This window comes from Saccopteryx bilineata, chromosome 10 (assembly GCF_036850765.1).
Source record: "Saccopteryx bilineata isolate mSacBil1 chromosome 10, mSacBil1_pri_phased_curated, whole genome shotgun sequence".
Lineage (NCBI taxonomy): Eukaryota > Metazoa > Chordata > Mammalia > Chiroptera > Emballonuridae > Saccopteryx > Saccopteryx bilineata.
Genome location: NC_089499.1, coordinates 58,150,473 through 58,167,899, shown reverse-complemented (window position 1 = coordinate 58,167,899; position 17,427 = coordinate 58,150,473). Strand labels below are relative to the sequence as shown.

Genomic DNA, 17,427 nt, shown 5'->3' with positions numbered 1-17,427 from the left:
CAGCACCCCTAGCACACTGCCTGCCTCCCTTCTACCTGTGTGTCTGCCCCCCTGTGCTGCGGCCGTGTGTGTGCGGGCCTGCCGTCCCCCAGAAGGGGCAGACACGGCCTCTCCACCTCAGGACTTCTCCCAGCATCCACACACACCCAGCCTTGCTGAGCGAAGGAGTCACGGCGTGAGGTCCGAGGGGCTCCACTCAGGGGCTCCCTCAGCCATCCTGTAAGAGCAGCGCCTACCTTGGTTTCACAGGCCTCTCAGTGGGTGTGTGCCTCTGAAATATATTGTAGGACTTTACTGTCAACTATTATGGATTTGAAACAAATCATAATCAGTCAAATCCACTGCTACACGTCAATATTCACTTTTCCCTGAGGCACAGATGGCCGCACGAAGGGTGAGAGCATGTCTGTGAGAGAAGTATATGGTAAGACAGACATCTTGGCTGGCACAACTAATTCCTGTGGGTGACTGAGCACTGGGACTTCCTACTGCAGGAAGTGCTACGGGCGCCTAGTGTCAGTGCAGGGCACCAGGCGGGTGGGCTCCAAAGCAGACACACTGACTCACATGTCTCCTAATGCTGCCCGGAACTGGTCTCTTCCCAGCCAGGCATTTGGCTTCCCATGGCTGCACAGGTGGGAGCCACTTCAGGGAGAAGAGGGGTGGAAGGGACCCCTGCTCTTCAAGCTCCTGTAGCACTGCTCACTCTGTGACTGTGTCTTACCTGACCTGCTCAGAAGGGGCTTCCTGAACTCCTGGGTTTATCAGTGAGGCTGGCAGACCCTCCTCCATCAGAAAGCCATATGAGTAGATACAACTCTACAATCCAAACCTCAGGCAGACTCAGAGGCAATTAAACACACTCATCCTCTCTGAGGTGCAGGCGGAGACAGTGGATGGTGGTGAGGAGGCCAGGGGTCCCCCGGGCTGGGTCAGAGGGGAGGGGCCCCGCTGGCACTGCCGGAGCCGCCTGCACTGCACACATGCTCCGTCTGGTCGAGAGCAGAGAGGGCACTACATACTATTCCGTTTGCTCTCCTCTCCTCCTTCCTCCTCGTTCTCAGGGTCAATATCTTCTGCTTGGGTGATCCAATCCAAGTAGCCCTTCAGGTCCTCCTCGAGCTGCTGCTTCTCCCGGAGCTTCTGGAAGTCCCCCCGGGCTTTAGCCTTCTCTCTCTCCTTAGAGAATTCTCTGAGGGAGGCAAAGAGAACAGGCACATGTCAGGACACCCGCGGGGACCCGCACCACGCACCATCGCCCTGCGCACAACAGTCTTGTGGTGGGACACACAGCACTGAGTACAGCCACACGAGCACAGCAATGGGGGCCACACACGTGGACAGACAGGACAGTGCCTCCCCAAGCAAGACTGGGTGTCAAAGCTGCAGAGACCACACCGACGTGCATGCACCCCTTAGAAAATAACTCTCTTCAGCATTTCAGTGATCCTGAGGCACCTAGGCCAAAAACACCACGTGCTGTCAAGGCAGGCCTGCTGACACCCCCACCAGGGGCCTCAGAGATGCCCCGTCTCCCCCAGAGTCTCCTCAGAAAACTAGCATCACAGTTCAAAGAGAAAGGACCCAGGAGGGCCATGATGTGGTCAAAGGGAGTACCAAGTTCAGTGTTTCTGCAATATTTCCAGAAACCTAGCATTCCTAATGTGTGCTGACCCCTTTGTCCAAGCCCAGAGCTCTGAGAAGCGGCAAGGTCCAGGCTCCCGTCCCCACCTCCTGCAGGTTCTGGGCAGAGCAGTGGACAGCCTGTTCTCCTACCCCAGACAGGAGCTGGAGCGCTGGTGAAACATGACTGTTTTTCTTAACCCTTGCTTCTTGTCGTGGTCTTCCCCCAAACATCTTCCTGGGGGAGGTGAAGAGGCAGTAAGACCTGTTGCCCGTTTATAGGAACATCTGCCCTCGCAAGGCTTTGGCAGACGTGTCCACATTCCCCACCGGTCGCTGTTTACTCCGCCTTTCATGTCGCACTCCTGTCTCTGCACATATACTGAATCCCACATCTGCTCAGCAAGCCTGAGAGTCAGGTGGACGATTACCCAATTTCCATATACAAGGAACTGTCTGTATTTCCAACTGTGAATTGTTATAGGAGCCAAGTTCTATGAGTTGCAGATTTACTAAGTATGGTGAAAAAGCTGCTAAGAATGCAGATGCGATTTCAGGCAGACCCCTGGATTCCCACGGAGGTCACATCTGTCTTCCTTCTGTCATCTTCCCAATCCAAAGCCAGCACATCTCCCATCCAGGGACCTCATTAACCCAGCCCAGTTCACTGAGAAAGGGGGAAAATTACCTGCTCACATACAGCCAACCCCCATCCTCTCTTCCTCCCCTCTCAACTCAGGGCTGTCCAAGGGCCAAACAGATACGTGAACACTCAGTGACGCTTGTACTTCAGACAAGAAACGAATCTTTGCCAAGGTTTCACCCTCTGCTCACAGTTATTTAGTCATTGCTTCTAAATCACCCGCTCTTCTGATGCTGCAGAACCCGTGGCTCTGTTAGGGCTGGTCCATCCCTATCTTCACTCAGGGAAGTGTGTGTGTGTGTGGGGGTTGTGGTACATCTGGGCCCAGCTCACAGAGGAGCCCCTCCAGGGATTTGTAGGTGAGCAGAAGCTGGTGAAGACCCTGTGATGTTTTCTGCACTCCCAGCCCAGGGGCCTTTCTTTCTGGGGGAGAATATCTTATATCTGAAAAAGGAAGCTATGCAAACCATCCCCTGAGAAGGACTTGAGGCATCTAGGCTTCCTCAAATACAGAACATGAATAACTAGTCCTGAGTAGATTCACCAAATTAATCTGAACTTTGAAAAAGCCACACTCAATCCAGAATCACATCCCTGAACAAGAGGCGGCCCTGGAGTGCCACATGTCAACATGAAAATGCATTATGTTTCCTTAAACATGGTGTAAAGAATAAACAGCCTGCCTGACCAGGTGGTGGCACAGTGGATAGAGCATTGGACTGGGATGCGGAAGGACTCAGGTTCGAGACCCTGAGGTCTCCAGCTTGAGCGTTGGCTCATCTGGCTTGAGCAAAAAGCTCACCAGCTTGGACCCAAGATCACTGGCTCCAGCAAGGGGTTACTCGGTCTGCTGAAGGCCCGTGGTCAAGGCACATGAGAAAGCAATCAATGAACAACTAAGAAGTCGCAACGCGCAACGAAAAATTAATAATTGATGCTTCTCATCTCTCTCCGTTCCTGTCTGTCTCTGTCTGTCTCTGCCTCTGTAAAAAATAAATAAATAAATAAATAAACAGCCCCCTGGTGGGCATGCCAGGTGGATCCTGGTCGGGCGCATGCGGGAGTCTGTCTGACTGCCTCCCCGTTTCCAGCTTCGGAAAAATGAAAAAAAAAAAAAAAAAAAAGAATAAGCATACAAGCCTTCAATTCTGTTGTTCACCAAAAGCATCCAAGTACAAATCTCTGTGCATATTTTGACTCTGAATTTAGAGTGCTAAATGTACAAACATGTATTCTTATTTTGGTTACATATCTAAATTGAATTCTTGAAAAAATTACCAAGATAGTAAAAGAGTAAATGAGGGCTTTACTTTACTATCATATTGTATGATGTCTTCTTGCATTAGGAATGCAGAGGCCCTGGCCAGTTGGCTCAGCAGTAAGCATCAGCCCAGTGTGTAGAAATCCTGGGTTCGATTCCCAGTCAGGGTACACAAGAGAAGCAACTCTATGCTTCTCCACCGGTCCCTTCTCTCTGTCTCTCTCTCTTCCCCACCTGCAGCCATGGCTCTAATGGTTGAGCACATTGGTCCTGGGCACTAAGGATGGCCTCACCTCAGGCGCTAAAATAGCTTGGTTGCTGAGCAATGGAGCAGCAGTCCCAGATGGGCAGAGCATCGCCCAGTATGGGGCTTGCCAGGTGGATCTCAGTCAGTTGGGGCTCATGTAGGAGCCTGCATGCTTCCTCACCTCTCACTTAATTTTTAAAAAATTAAATAAATAAATAAAATAAAAGTAATGCAGAAATCCCTCTCTAAGCTGCATTACTGATGCACATTCTTGGTTGCTGGGACCAGTGAAGCACTCATGGGTAAATCCTACTATGATTAAAACTTCTGAGAATACAAAAGACTGCCGGGTCCTGGCTTATGGCCCCCTTTATTTCAAATAGTAGTCAATGTTACAAAAGTTCATATAACAAAACTGTTCATGGAAATCCTCTGAATTAATTTTAGACAGTTCTCAAGGGCCTAATACTTAGTAGGCATGTAACATTCACTGACGTGCATAGAACTAAGCTGCATTAGGCATGAATCTCCCCCTGTGGGCTATGAGATGGAATGGAAGAGAAGGCGCAGGGAGGTGAGACCTGTGTGATAAACCGGGTTGCCCCTCGGTCCCCCCAGACCACATTGAGCTCCGCGTCTGCAGGCCTGGATGCTAGCGCCAGCTCTGCCACTGCCCTTTTCTGAGCTTCAGCTTCCCTATGTGCAAAACAGACATAATACCTGCTCTACTGTTTCACAAGGATTCAATAAAGCATTTGATAAGATGATACTGTGGAAATCACAAAACACTGTATGAATGTGAAGTTCAAATGTATAATATTTAGTTGTAAAACCTGGGCATTAAAAAAGGCAGTTGGTGGAACTTTCTCAAATACCAAAGGGAGAAAAATTGCAAACAGCTCTGAACAGGCACTAAGCCGCACGATCCCAGCAGAACTGGGAGAAGCACAAAGAACACATGAGATCCTAGAGCTCAGAGGGATGTGGACGGGCTAGCAGGTGCCTGACCAACCCCGCATCACGATCACTCAGCTGGAAATAACTCCTTCCATCACCACAAACTTTCCGTTCCAGAAAATCTCACCTAATCCCACTGAATTTTGTATGAACATCAGTGGATTTAAAAAAAAAAAAGTTTTCCCTTTTGTGTAAGAGTTCATCATTTTAGAAGCCTACTACTTAGGGATAAAATAATAGTCACTATTACAAGAGTTGATTTAACAAAGCAATTGGTAGAAACCATCAGACTTGTACAAGTGACTAGAAATCTGACAACTCACATGTGACAGACATTTACTTGTTCCAGATCAGAATTCTGTTTATGGTGCATTCAAATGAAAAAAAAAAAGATATACCACATTTCTCCATGTATAAGATGCACCCTTTTTTGAAAAATCTGGGGTCTAAAAACTGGGTGCATCTTATACAGTGGTATTAGATTTTTTTTACTTGCATTTCCCACTTTTTTGCGCTTGTTTTTGCGCTCATTGTTGAAGACAGTGATTTGTCACCAGACACAGATGAGGACAAGCTAATGGATGGGAGTTTTGACAGTGATGAGGAATTGTATGAATTTTATGATGAATAAAACTTGAGTTCAATAACTATGTAATACATTGTTTTTTCAAATTTTGAGTCCCCAAATTAAGGTGCATCTTATACATGGGGAAATATGGTAAGACAGGGTTGGAAAATAAAGCACGTTGTATGCTGCCCTTTGCATACAAAAAAGAGGAAATAAGTAAACATGCATATGTTGCTATAGGATATATTTGAAGGATGAAGCAAAAAATAAGGGAGGGGGACAATTGGAGCAGAGGAGGCAAAGTAGGAGTGCCACTACTATGTATAGTTTTTTATACTTTTTGACTTTTGGAATCATGTTAATGGTATATACATTAAAATCTTTTAACTAAGAGGGATGGGATGGAGGGAAAATACCCTGAAGGTGGAAGTGAATTAAGGCAAATGACTCTAACAGTATTTCAAATGGAACCACAGCCATACTGAAGGAGAAAGACAGAAGTAAACCAAGCAGCTTGTGAACATCTGACTGACACGCTCAGTCCTGGGCAGGACTGCAAACAAGTGCTGAACTCTTTTTAGGAGGTTTGTTGGATTTTGAAGCAATATGGACAAAACAATGCTGAAATTATGTCCAATGTATTACAGGACTTGACAAGTGATCAAATGTGCCAATGTTGTTGGGAGCCAGAGTTCTCACTGTGGAGGGAGGGATATAGAAAGGTAGAAATGAGGAGGGCTAGGAAGAACCCTCCGGGGATGGACAGGAGTTGAAGATGTTGGTGTGAATGAAAGATGTGTATATAGATATGAAAATAGTATGTGTATGTGTAGGTAAAAGCATGTATTTCCTAGCTCTGTCTACTGAAAGGCTCTAGTAGCAAAGACACCCAGTAGTTATGAGCACACCTGGTACCCAGGCCTTGGGCTATAATACCATTTCCCATTAAAAGGAGCCAGTAGTCTTCGGGGAAATGGCTGATTCTGGGGATAGGGCAGAACAGGTACAAGATGAAACAAATAAAAAAGTGCTAAAAAGTAAAAAAATTTAAAAAATTAAACTAAAGAAGCAAAAAAACAAAAATAACCATGATGAGGGCATGCCCTAAGGACACAGGAGCCAGAGCAGTGCCTCTCACTAGCCAAATAAATCTGTGATAGTTTGAGTCCCAGGGGTTATAACTAAGGACAGTAGTGAATGATAAAATGTTTTTTTTTTAAATCAGTCCACACACTTATAGATGGCAAATAAAACAAAGCACATGAGATAAAACATTAATAAGTGAATTCAAATAAAGGGTACATGGGTCAATATGATATTCTTATTATAACTTCTCTGTATCACTTGAATCGCATCTGCTTGAAATCACTTCCAAGTAGAAAAAGATTTTAAGTGTTTGGAAACTATACTGAAGTAACCAAATTCAAGTTTACATTTTACATATTCATTTCTGCTTACCAGCTAGATTTTAGGCTCCTTGTGGGAATGGACAATGTTGTCCATTTCTCATGGTTTCTCTCCATGTCTCTGTCTCCCCCTTGAGGGCCCCCTTGCGCAGCCATGCAAGAAGTCTGAGTACAAAAAAAAAAAAGTGCACAAAACAAAACAAACCTACTCCTTAAGAGTCCAGAATGCATCAGGACTGAAAGCTCACGGTTCTGAGATCTCCCAGAAGCATGAAATGAGAGTGTGCGAGCCCAGACATGCCGTCTGGAGCAGTCTCCACTGCCAGCCTGCCATCGTCTCTCTTCATTTACAGGTGTCATGTGGTGGTAGATTGGCTGTCACCAGGTTAGAAAGTCTTCCCTCTGGATCTGTGTAATTTTGTAAGGCACACTTTCTCTCCACCAGTATGGCGGCTGGGCTTCACACACCTCATGTACAGAGGCAGCCACAGAAGCTGTAGCCAGAGCATTGCATCAGGCTTCGCTTCCCTCTTGGCTTCTGGTTTCTACTGCAGACCTGACTTCACCCTGGTGTTGTCCTGTACAGAATGCTTCATGGCCCTCAAGAATCAAGGCCAAATGCTTCTAGCTGGCACTCGGGGCCCTCCAGCCTTCTCCCAAGGCTATTCCAGCCTTATTCCCCCTTCTTATAAATGTACACCTTGTATTTCAGCTACATTCTTCTCAATTCCTCGGCCCTCTGAGCCTTCGGTCACAGAACTCAAACCAGTTGAGCAGCCTTCTCCCATCTTTGATTCCCGTTCATCTTCTGAGACCCAGCTTTCCCTGGCCGCCCCAACCAGAGTTCTGCCCTCCTGCGAGTCACCAGTGCACGCCGCTCGCTGAACACCAAGACATGAATGTGTGTGTTTGTGTGCCCTCGCCCAGCTGGCCTCCTCCACATGGCATCCGTAGCAGAGCCCAGTGTGATGCCCTCCCCCTACCCTCACTGGGGAGTGTCCACGGTGAGGGAGGGACTGTTACCTGCATTATATAGACACTAGGGAAGCTGAGGCTCTGGGAGGTTGGTCACACAAGCCCATCTAGCTCCTAAATCAGCGGTTCTTAACCTGTGGGTCGCGACCCCGGCGGGGGTCAAATGACCAAAACAAAGGGGTCGCCTAAAGCCATCGGGAATACATATTTTATTTAAAAATGTATTGTATAATAAATATATATTTTCCGATGGCTTTAGGTGACCTCTGTGTTTTGGTCGTTCGACACCCGCCGGGGTTGTGACCCACAGGTTGAGAACCGCTGTCCTAAATGAACCCTCCTAAGGACCTCAACAAGGGTAGACAGGAGGCAGAGGAAGAGGGTAGGGTATGAAGGGATGATTTTCAAAATACAGCTTATGGTCAGTCCAGGAAGGGCCTTAAATCCCAAACTAAGATACCAGGATTGCTTCCCTGTAGGCAATGGGGAACCAACAGAAGTTTGATAGGAGAGCCTCCTCACCAGCTTGGTTTCACAGGAGATCAAAATAAGGAGAAAATGGCGGTGAGGAGGCCAGAAGCCATTCAGTAAACAACAGGTGAGATTGGGTAGATTCAACATCAATAAAAATGCAAGTTGAAAGTAACATGGTTATAAGACAGGGTTGTCCACTCTCTCCACTCTTATTTAATGTGGTACTAGAGGTTCTAGCCAGAGCAATCAGACAAGACAAAGAAATAAAAGGCATCCATATCAGAAAAGAAGAAATAAAGGTATCACTTTTTGCAGATGATATGATCCTATACATCGAAAACCCCAAAGAATCCACAAAAAGATTACTAGAAACAATAAGCCAATACAGTAAGGTCGCAGGATACAAAATTAACATACAGAAGTCAATAGCCTTTCTATATGCCAACAATGAAACAATTGAGAACGAACTCAAAAGAATAATCCCCTTCACAATTGCAATAAAAAAAATAAAATACTTAGAAATAAACATAACAAAGAATGTAAAGGACTTATATAATAAAAACTATAAACCATTGTTAAGGGAAATTGAAAAAGATATAATGAGATGGAAGAATATACCTTGTTCTTGGTTAGGAAGAATAAATATAATCAAGAAGGCCATTTTACCCAAAGCAATATACAAATTTAATGCAATTCCCATCAAAATTCCAATGACATTTTTTAAAGAAATGGAGCAAAAAATCATCAGATTTATATGGAACTATAAAAAACCCTGAATAGCCAAAGCAATCCTAAAGAAAAAGAATGAAGCTGGGGGCATTACAATACCTGACTTCAAAGTATATTATAGGGCCACGACAATCAAAACAGCATGGTATTGGCAGAAAAATAGACACTCAGACCAATGGAACAGAATAGAAAACCCAGAAATAAAACCACATATATATATAGTCAAATAATTTTTGATAAAGGGGCCAAGAACACACAATGGGGAAAAGAAAGCCTCTTCAATAAATGGTGCTGGGAAAACTGGAAAGCCACATGCAAAAGAATGAAACTCGACTACAGCCTGTCCCCGTGTACTAAAATTAATTCAAAATGGATCAAAGACCTAAATATAAGATCTGAAACAATAAAGTACATAGAAGAAGACATAGGTACTAAACTCATGGACCTGGGTTTTAAAGAACATTTTATGAACTTGACTCCAATGGCAAGAGAAGTGAAGGCAAAGATAAATGAATGGGACTACATCAGACTAAGAAGTTTTTGCTCAGCAAGAGAAACTGATAACAAAATAAACAGACAGCCAACTAAATGGGAAATGATATTTTCAAACAACAGCTCAGATAAGGGCCTAATATCCAAAATATACAAAGAACTCATAAAACTCAACAACAAACAAACAAACAATCCCATAAAAAAATGGGAAGAGGACATGAACAGACACTTCTCCTAGGAAGAAATACAAATGGCCAATAGATATGTGAAAAGATGCTCATCTTCGTTAGTTATTAGAGAAATGCAAATCAAAACTGCAATGAGATACCACCTCACACCTGTTAGATTAGCTATTGTTAATAAGACAGGTAATAGCAAATGTTGGAGAGGCTGTGGAGAAAAAGGAACCCTCATCCACTGTTGGTGGGAATGTAAACTAGTACAACCATTATGGAAGAAAGTATGGTGGTTCCTCAAAAAACTGAAAATAGAATTACCTTGTGACCCAGCAATCCCTCTACTGGGTATATACCCCCAAAACTCAGAAACATTGATACTTAAGGACACATGCAGCCCCATGTTCATTGCAGCATTGTTCACAGTGGCCAAGACATGGAAACAGCCAAAAGCCCTTCAATAGAAGACTGGATAAAGAAGATGTGGCACATATACACTATGGAATACTACTCAGCCATAAGAAATGATGACATCGGATCATTTACAGCAAAATGGTGGGATCTTGATAACATTATACGGAATGAAATAAGTAAATCAGAAAAAACCAGGAACTGCATTATTCCATACGTAGGTGGGACATAAAAGTGAAACTAAGAGACATTGATAAGAGTGTGGTGGTTACGGGGGGAGGGGGGAGAGGGAGAAGGAAAGGGGGAGGGGGAGGGGCACAAAGAAAACTAGATAGAAGGTGACAGAGGACAATCTGACTTTGGGTGATGGGTATGCAACATAAGTGAACGACAAGATAACCTGGAGTTGTTATCTTTGAATATATGTATCCTGATTTATTGATGTCACCCCATTAAAAATAAAATTATTAAAAAAAAAAAAAGAAAGTAACATGGTTCTAATAACATTCCCATTTTTCTTACTCTGTAACTAGAAAAGCACCTGTGTGGCCTGCCCCGCGGACCCCCAGCTATCCTACTCTCCGGTCACTTTGACCTCCACCCCTTTGTGCCGGTGCTCGGGAGCCCGGCAACCCAGCGTCGTCATCTCAGTTAGCACAGACCTTCCAGCGGGGCCAGTGGGCGCCCCACCTGCCGCGTTAACATTCCTCGCCTACGTGACCAGGAAAGAAAGGTAGGGTGGGCAGGGGCAGAGGATGGACAAACAGAAGGTTAGCTGGAGAAGAGGTGCCGCTGAGGAGCCCTGCTCCTGGTCCTCGAGCTCTGGAAGGCTGCCATGGAGAAGCAGCAGGCCGCATGTGCGCCCCAGGAAGTGGGCGGAAGTTTACGAAGACTTATTTCAACACAGTATAAGGAAGAGATTGCTAAAAGTCCATGTCCACCAAAGATGAAATGGGTGGCCTTGGGAAGCCGCAGCTTCCCCAGAGGGGTGCAGACAGGGAACTTTGATGGAAAAGTACCAAGGCCTCAGCAGGAAAACTGGAGCACAGGCTGCTGTAAAGACCTGTTGTCAGTTTGTCCGGGCCCGCCCCCCCCCCCCCCCCTCAGGCCAGCACTTGGCAACATTCTGCCTGATGCTCTGTTCAAGTGTTACTATAACTTGAGTCTCTCCGGCCTCTTCTGTGACTGAAAGGGACAGCAGGACCCCTGACTGCTGAGAATTGGACCCTTCCTCGCTTTTTGCTCCTTTCCCTGGGCAGCAGCCTGGCACCCTCTCTTAGACCTGGCAGCCAAGATGTCTGGTGGCATCAACACCAGGAGGCAAAAAGGGTGAGAGAATTCAGAAGAAATGGCCAGGTGGGGTTCTGACAGTAAGTGTCGCCACGCCATGACATGCACATAGGCCCTTTAGAGGGGGGAGATAAACAGAAGAGAGCAAGCAGAGGCTCTGAGATGTGCCCGCCTGAGCCCACCGCCGCCTTTGGCGGTCCTTCACCCATGCCTGCACCTGCTCTGGGTCCCACCCATCAAGCCGGGGCAGCAGGATCTGGGCCTGCGCTGCTGGGGAGCTGACTTGGTTTCCTGCAGGAGCGCCGTCCTAGCCACGGCCCCTCTCTCTGGTAATAACAGAGACAAACCCCTTATGTATTTTGATTTTTACCTGGAATCCTCAAAGTATCTTTACATTCACTGTCCCAAAGGACCCTGCCTACCTCAGTGGGGTAGGTCTAAGAAAGACTGGCCTCTGCTGATAAAAACATCACTGGGTTACTCTTCAACTTCTCCCTACTTTATGCCTTTTTATAAATGCCACTTGTTTGTTGTTTTGGAGGAAGGTGAATCTCTGAGTCCTCTGTTTTACTCTAAACCTGAGTCCTAGTGATTCTATTGGGTCTACTGGGTCTATTCTATTCTGAGTCTAGTGATTGATTCTATTGATTCTATTCTCCCTACCAAGCAGGACAAAGATGGGACTCTCACTCCCATCGTTCAAAGGTATGTGCCCTACACATGCTCCCTATACACAGGACACCAGAGCCCCTAACCAACTGCTCTTTCCGCTGGATGCCCGATTCTTCCATCTCCTGGCTCAGGAGAAGCATAGAGAGGAGGACACCTATTGGTTGGGATCAGGAAAAAAGGGCAGGACAAAATGCACTAACCCCACATTCTGGTTTTTTTCCAGAGCCCCAACTCAAGCTTGGAGAAAGGACAGCACCCTTTATTACTCATCTCCCCATGAAGCACTGCTCTGGGAAAGACTTTCTGTGCCTGGAACTAGTCAGCCTTCCTCCAGGGAGTCCCTATCCACCCCCAGGGGGTAGGCACATGCCCCACACTCTGCAGAGAACTCCCCAAACCCTGACATTGCCCAGGATTTAGAGGCCCTGACATCCGGTGCTCTGGAAGCCCAGCTCAGTCAACCCTGCGGACAGAGAGGGTTTAGCCTGAAGCAAGCCATTGAGTTCAAATGGCAGTTCAGGTCCAACGCGACTGCCACAGATGGAAAAGGACAGTACACAGTTTGCTCTGGAATTGGTTATTTCTCAAACGCCCCTTAAAACAAATGGGCCATTGAAAGTCATGTTGATTTAGAGATAGGTTTATTTTTTCCCCTTGGGTTGTAATGTTATTTGTTTTAAACAGACCCACACAAATAAAATTTAGACAAATTAAATGCTTTGAAATTTGCATACACACATGCATGTGTGTATACACTCAGAAACACATACAAGCATAAAAACTTACAGTGAGCAAGACCAATAGAATCACTAGGACTCAGGTTTAGAGTAAAACAGAGGACTCAGAAATTCACCTTCCTCCAAAACAACAAACAAGCGGCCTTTATAGAAAGGCATAAAGTAGGGGGAGTTGAAGAGTAACCCAGCGATTTTTTATCAGCAGAGGCCAGTCTTCCTTAGACCTTAATTATTTCTTCTGCATAGACAAAAAAGAAATAAAAATTAAAAATGTAGTTTTACCAACTACAATTAAAAATGTAGTTTGGTTTGAAAAAGTATTATTATATTTAATTCTAATTTTTTGGACAGCATGTAAGTTCAGTTTCTGTTCAAGAAACTAAGTGTTTTTTGTCTTTAGAAATCAACAATGTTTCACAAGAAAATGTTTCACAATAAAAATAAATTTAAATTAGTGTCACTGGTTCAGTTCAAAGTTCATCAGAATCACTGGCTTTGCTCAATCTGTCCTCAATCAACCACAGAAAGCAGCTGAAGTATGTTCTTGTTCTTTCTGTGTGAGTCAAACAGGGCAGAATGGGGACAGTGGGCCGGGGGTGCAGCATGCTATCAGTAAGATCTGCTCCCTTGCAGAGAAGATCCCGGGAGGGGAAGAAGGCTAACCTTGACAGCATTCTTCAATGGCAAGTTAGGCACTGGCCACCAAGAAGCAGAGGGGTCTCTGGCTGGCAAGAGGAACAAGAGAAAATGAAGGAACCTTGTTTACACAGTAAAGATGTTGAGGAATATATTTAACAATCATATTTCTAATCATCAAACCACATTATGACTATTTTTTGAGAAGTGATTACTGAAATAAAGCACATGCTGAAGAATCTTTTCATAAAGATTCTGTGCCTCCCAGCCTGACCAGGCGGTGGCACAGTGGATAGAGCGTCGGACTGGGATGCAGAAGATTCTGTGCCTCCTAATTATTCTGTTTACAATGGTTTAGGTGTATTAAAATTTTCTCAAAGCAGCCCCCCCTTTCACGCATGTTCTTTTTCTTAAAATTTGTAATATATATATAATATATGTATTTTAATAATACATATATATATTTTAAAAATACATATATATATGTTTTTTTTTATTCAGTGCAAGGAGGGGAGACAGAAAAAGACTTCCGCATGCACCCTGACCAGGATTCACCCAGCAAGCCCAGTAGGGGATGATGCTCTACCCATCTGGGGTGTTGCTCCATTGCTCAGCAACCAAGCTCTTTTTAGGGCCTGAGGCAGAGGCCATGGAGCCATCCTCAGGGCCTGGGGCCAATGAGCTCCAATCTAACCATGGCTGCTGAGGGTTGGGGTGGAGGAAGAGAAAGAGAAAAGTGAGAGGGGAAGGGGTGAAGAAGTAGATGGTTGCTTCTCCTGTGTGCCCTGACCGGGAATCAAACCCAGGACATCCACACACTGGGCTGACACTCTACCACGGAGCCGACCACCAAGGATATGCATGCTCTTGACTGATTTTATTGACATACAAGTCTGTGAAGATGCTTTAAATAGAAAATAGTTTCCATCTTTCAGGAAGATGAACCACTTTCAAAGTAGGTATTTCCTAGATTTTAACGACTAGGTTGAGCAATCATCTGAGAACACCAATGAGCAGGCTGGGAACACATGGCACTCACCTTACACTAGAGGAACAGGAATAAAGATGGAGTGAATAAATGCACTTCCTCTCTGGTCTTCTTTGATCTCCCCTGGTCCTTTCTGACCACTTGCTCCTCGCATTCTGCACCCCAGCCATCCTAAGTTCACTTGTTCTCCCCATGGTATAGAGCTCCTTTCAGCTCCAGGCCATTGTGTGTGCTGTTTCCTAAGCCTCAACAGCTCCCCCAGACACCACCCCACTCAGCTGGCTTGGCCTATAAGGACATTTCTCCAATATCCTTAGAATCCCTTAGATCAGAGTCTCACTTATGAACATTTATTTCATAGCCCTGCAACTATTATTTAATATTCTCTTTTACACACTAGATTATAAGCTCTGTGAAGTAAGGGCTGTGTCTGTCTTGTCTTTGTATATTGGTTCCTTATGACAAACTCTAGCTGTTAGTAGTTGCTCAATTAAAACAGGCTGAGTATATTTAGAAATAGTATTATAGGCTCATGATCCTGTCAAAGACATAGACTGTGGGCTCTGTGATGGATGTATTGGATCACAAATTCCCATGACTCTTTCTATCAGCTAAAACTGTACCCAACATTGCCATTAAAAAACAAAAACGAAGACAGTCAGGGTCCTGTATAAGTAAACCAGTCATGCATGGAAATAAATGCTCTCAGGCTTCCCAGACTGAATACACCTTTCCTTTCACCACATCCCCTTGTCTGAGGGCAGAAGAACAGCTCTCTCTTTGAAGACTAGGTTTCCATGGCTACCAAAGACTTTCTGATGCTTCTATCAGAAAATTTCCCCTAAAGATAAGAATCTGTGCAGGTTGCATGCTAAAAGTTAGACTTCTTGTTTCTGCTTAAAAATAAAACCCCACATTTTAAGAGATATTCTTAAAAAACATGGGCTCTCCTGCCTGGCATCACTTTTCTCTGAATGAACTCAGCCCTTGATCAAATGAGCCAACATCATACTTTTTTTTCACGAAGCAGGCTTCCAATACTGCTACTTAAGAAGTCACTTGAGAAGCACACTTCACTAGACTTGTCAGATTCCAGTCTTTAAAGAAAAATAAGGAAAATGTGTACCTGAAGTCAAATTCAGATGGGTGGCAGAACCATTAAAATTAAACACGTTTGAAGGTACCAGAAACCCCAGGGCACATCAGACTTGTGTGGCGATGGCTTGCCATGTGAGGGGCCTGGCTGGTTAAACAGCTGGACCTGCCCATGCAAACATTTGCTGGTGCAGTCTGACTACCGAGCAGCACTGACTCAGGGAAGAAGATGGACCTGAGCCTGCCTGTTGGGATGTCCTCTAAGCAATAGCTGTAGGAATTTCAGCCCCAATCCCACCCGTGGGGCAGGGCAAAGGCAAATCACCTGGTAAGAGGCACTGAGAGGAGACGGAGTCTGACCCTCCCAGCACGAGTTCCTCCTTGAAGGGCAGAATGGGTGGGGTGTGCCTTCACTGAATCATTAGGCTTAGTTGGGAACAAGGGAACATAGTTCATATTATAGGGGAGCCTCAGAGATTCAGAGAGATCCACCCCTAGAAACAGGATCCAACAGGAACCCCTAGAAACAGGATCCAACAGGACACCTTGAGTTAGAATGGGACTTGTTCACAGTTTTAAGAGAAAAAAGAAACTAATTTCTCTAAAGCCTCCATATTCCACTAGTCCTCTTTGCTTTGGGTAATTAATTTCAGAGAGAGACAGAAACTGACAAAGCAAGAAGATTAGACAAGCTCAGGATTTATCAGAACATCAGCAGCCCGGTAGAGGGGATCGCACAGCGGGTTCCCCCTCACCAGACACAGAAAGAACTTCCAGCTGACAAGACATGCAGCTCGGGCTCTGGAGGCAAGCAGATCTAGATTAAATCCCGACCCTACCAGGAATTCCTTACTTACTAGCTGCGTGATTTTGAGAATAGGATAAGTGTCTCTGAGCTTTGCGTTCCTCATCTGTAAAACTGAGGCGAAGCCACTTCATCAAAGCAGTGGGGAAGGGAGAATGAAATAAACTACATATATAAAACACTAGTCCGGTGCCTGGCATATCTTATCTGCTACATTAACAATTACAGGCAATAAAAAATTCTCTTGGCCCTGGCCAGTTGGCTCAGTAGATAGAGTGTCGGTCCAGAGTGTGGACGTCCTGGGTTCAATTCCCGGTCAGGGCACACAGGAGAAGCGACCATCTGCCTCTCTTCACTTCCCTCTCCCCATTCTCTTTCCCTCTTGCAGCCAGTGCCTTGACTGGTCCGAGCGTCAGCCCCAGGCGCTGAGGATAGCTCAGTTGATCTGAACGTTGACCCCAGATAGGGGTTGCTGGGTAGGTCACGGTCAGAGCGCATGTGGAGACCTCTCTATCTCCCCTTCTCTCACTTAAAAAAAGAAATGCTCTCACACAATCCATACCCCAGTGTTGACAATAAACCCACAGATAACTCCCCATCTGAGGCACTGGCCCACAACTGTCTTCTGCATCAAATCCTCCATTTCCATCTCCACCCGACACCCAGCCCATCACCTCGCTTCCACCTCACAGCACAGCACTGCTCCAGAGCTCTCCTCACTTCGTTCCCCCCGCAAGGCACCATCTTTACCTTGCAGGTCCAGCTCTCTTCTATCACCTTCTTTTCTTTTTTTTTTAATTTAGACAATTAATTTTAACGGGATGACATTGGTCAACTGGAGTACATAGATTTAGAGAAAACATCTCCACATCATTTGGACATTCGATTATGTTATATAACCATCACCCAAAGTCAAATCGTCCTCCACCACCTTTTATTTATTTCTCTTTATGCCCCTCTTCCCACCTCCCTCCATCACGTTATTTCCAAACACTCAATGGCCCTCTGGGTGTTCCTGACTCCGCCCAGTCCTGTCCAGTGGCTCATCAACCAGCACAGAGTGCCCTGGCAGCCTCGCTGGCCAACTCGCTGGCTCCTGACACACGTGATGCACCTGTTTTTCCTAAACAGTCGCCAGGATCTGGAATGTGCCCTCCTTTCTTTCCATTCTCACAAATGCCTATCTTTCAATGCTCAACCTAAGTCCAGAATCCTCAGGAGAGCCCTCTCTGCCCTGCCAAC

General features: G+C 45.5%; 1 protein-coding gene across 5 annotated transcripts in view; it reads right to left on the bottom strand.

The window, feature by feature from the left end:
* Window positions 1-17,427, bottom strand: part of CACNA1D (calcium voltage-gated channel subunit alpha1 D) — a 351,028-nt gene that overhangs the window by 106,854 nt on the left and 226,747 nt on the right. For all 5 annotated transcript variants that reach the window (XM_066245993.1, XM_066245988.1, XM_066245989.1 and 2 more), the window contains exon 9: window positions 1,023-1,192. In XM_066245993.1, the coding sequence (XP_066102090.1) occupies window positions 1,023-1,192 (170 nt within the window). The remainder of the gene's footprint in view (window positions 1-1,022; window positions 1,193-17,427) is intronic.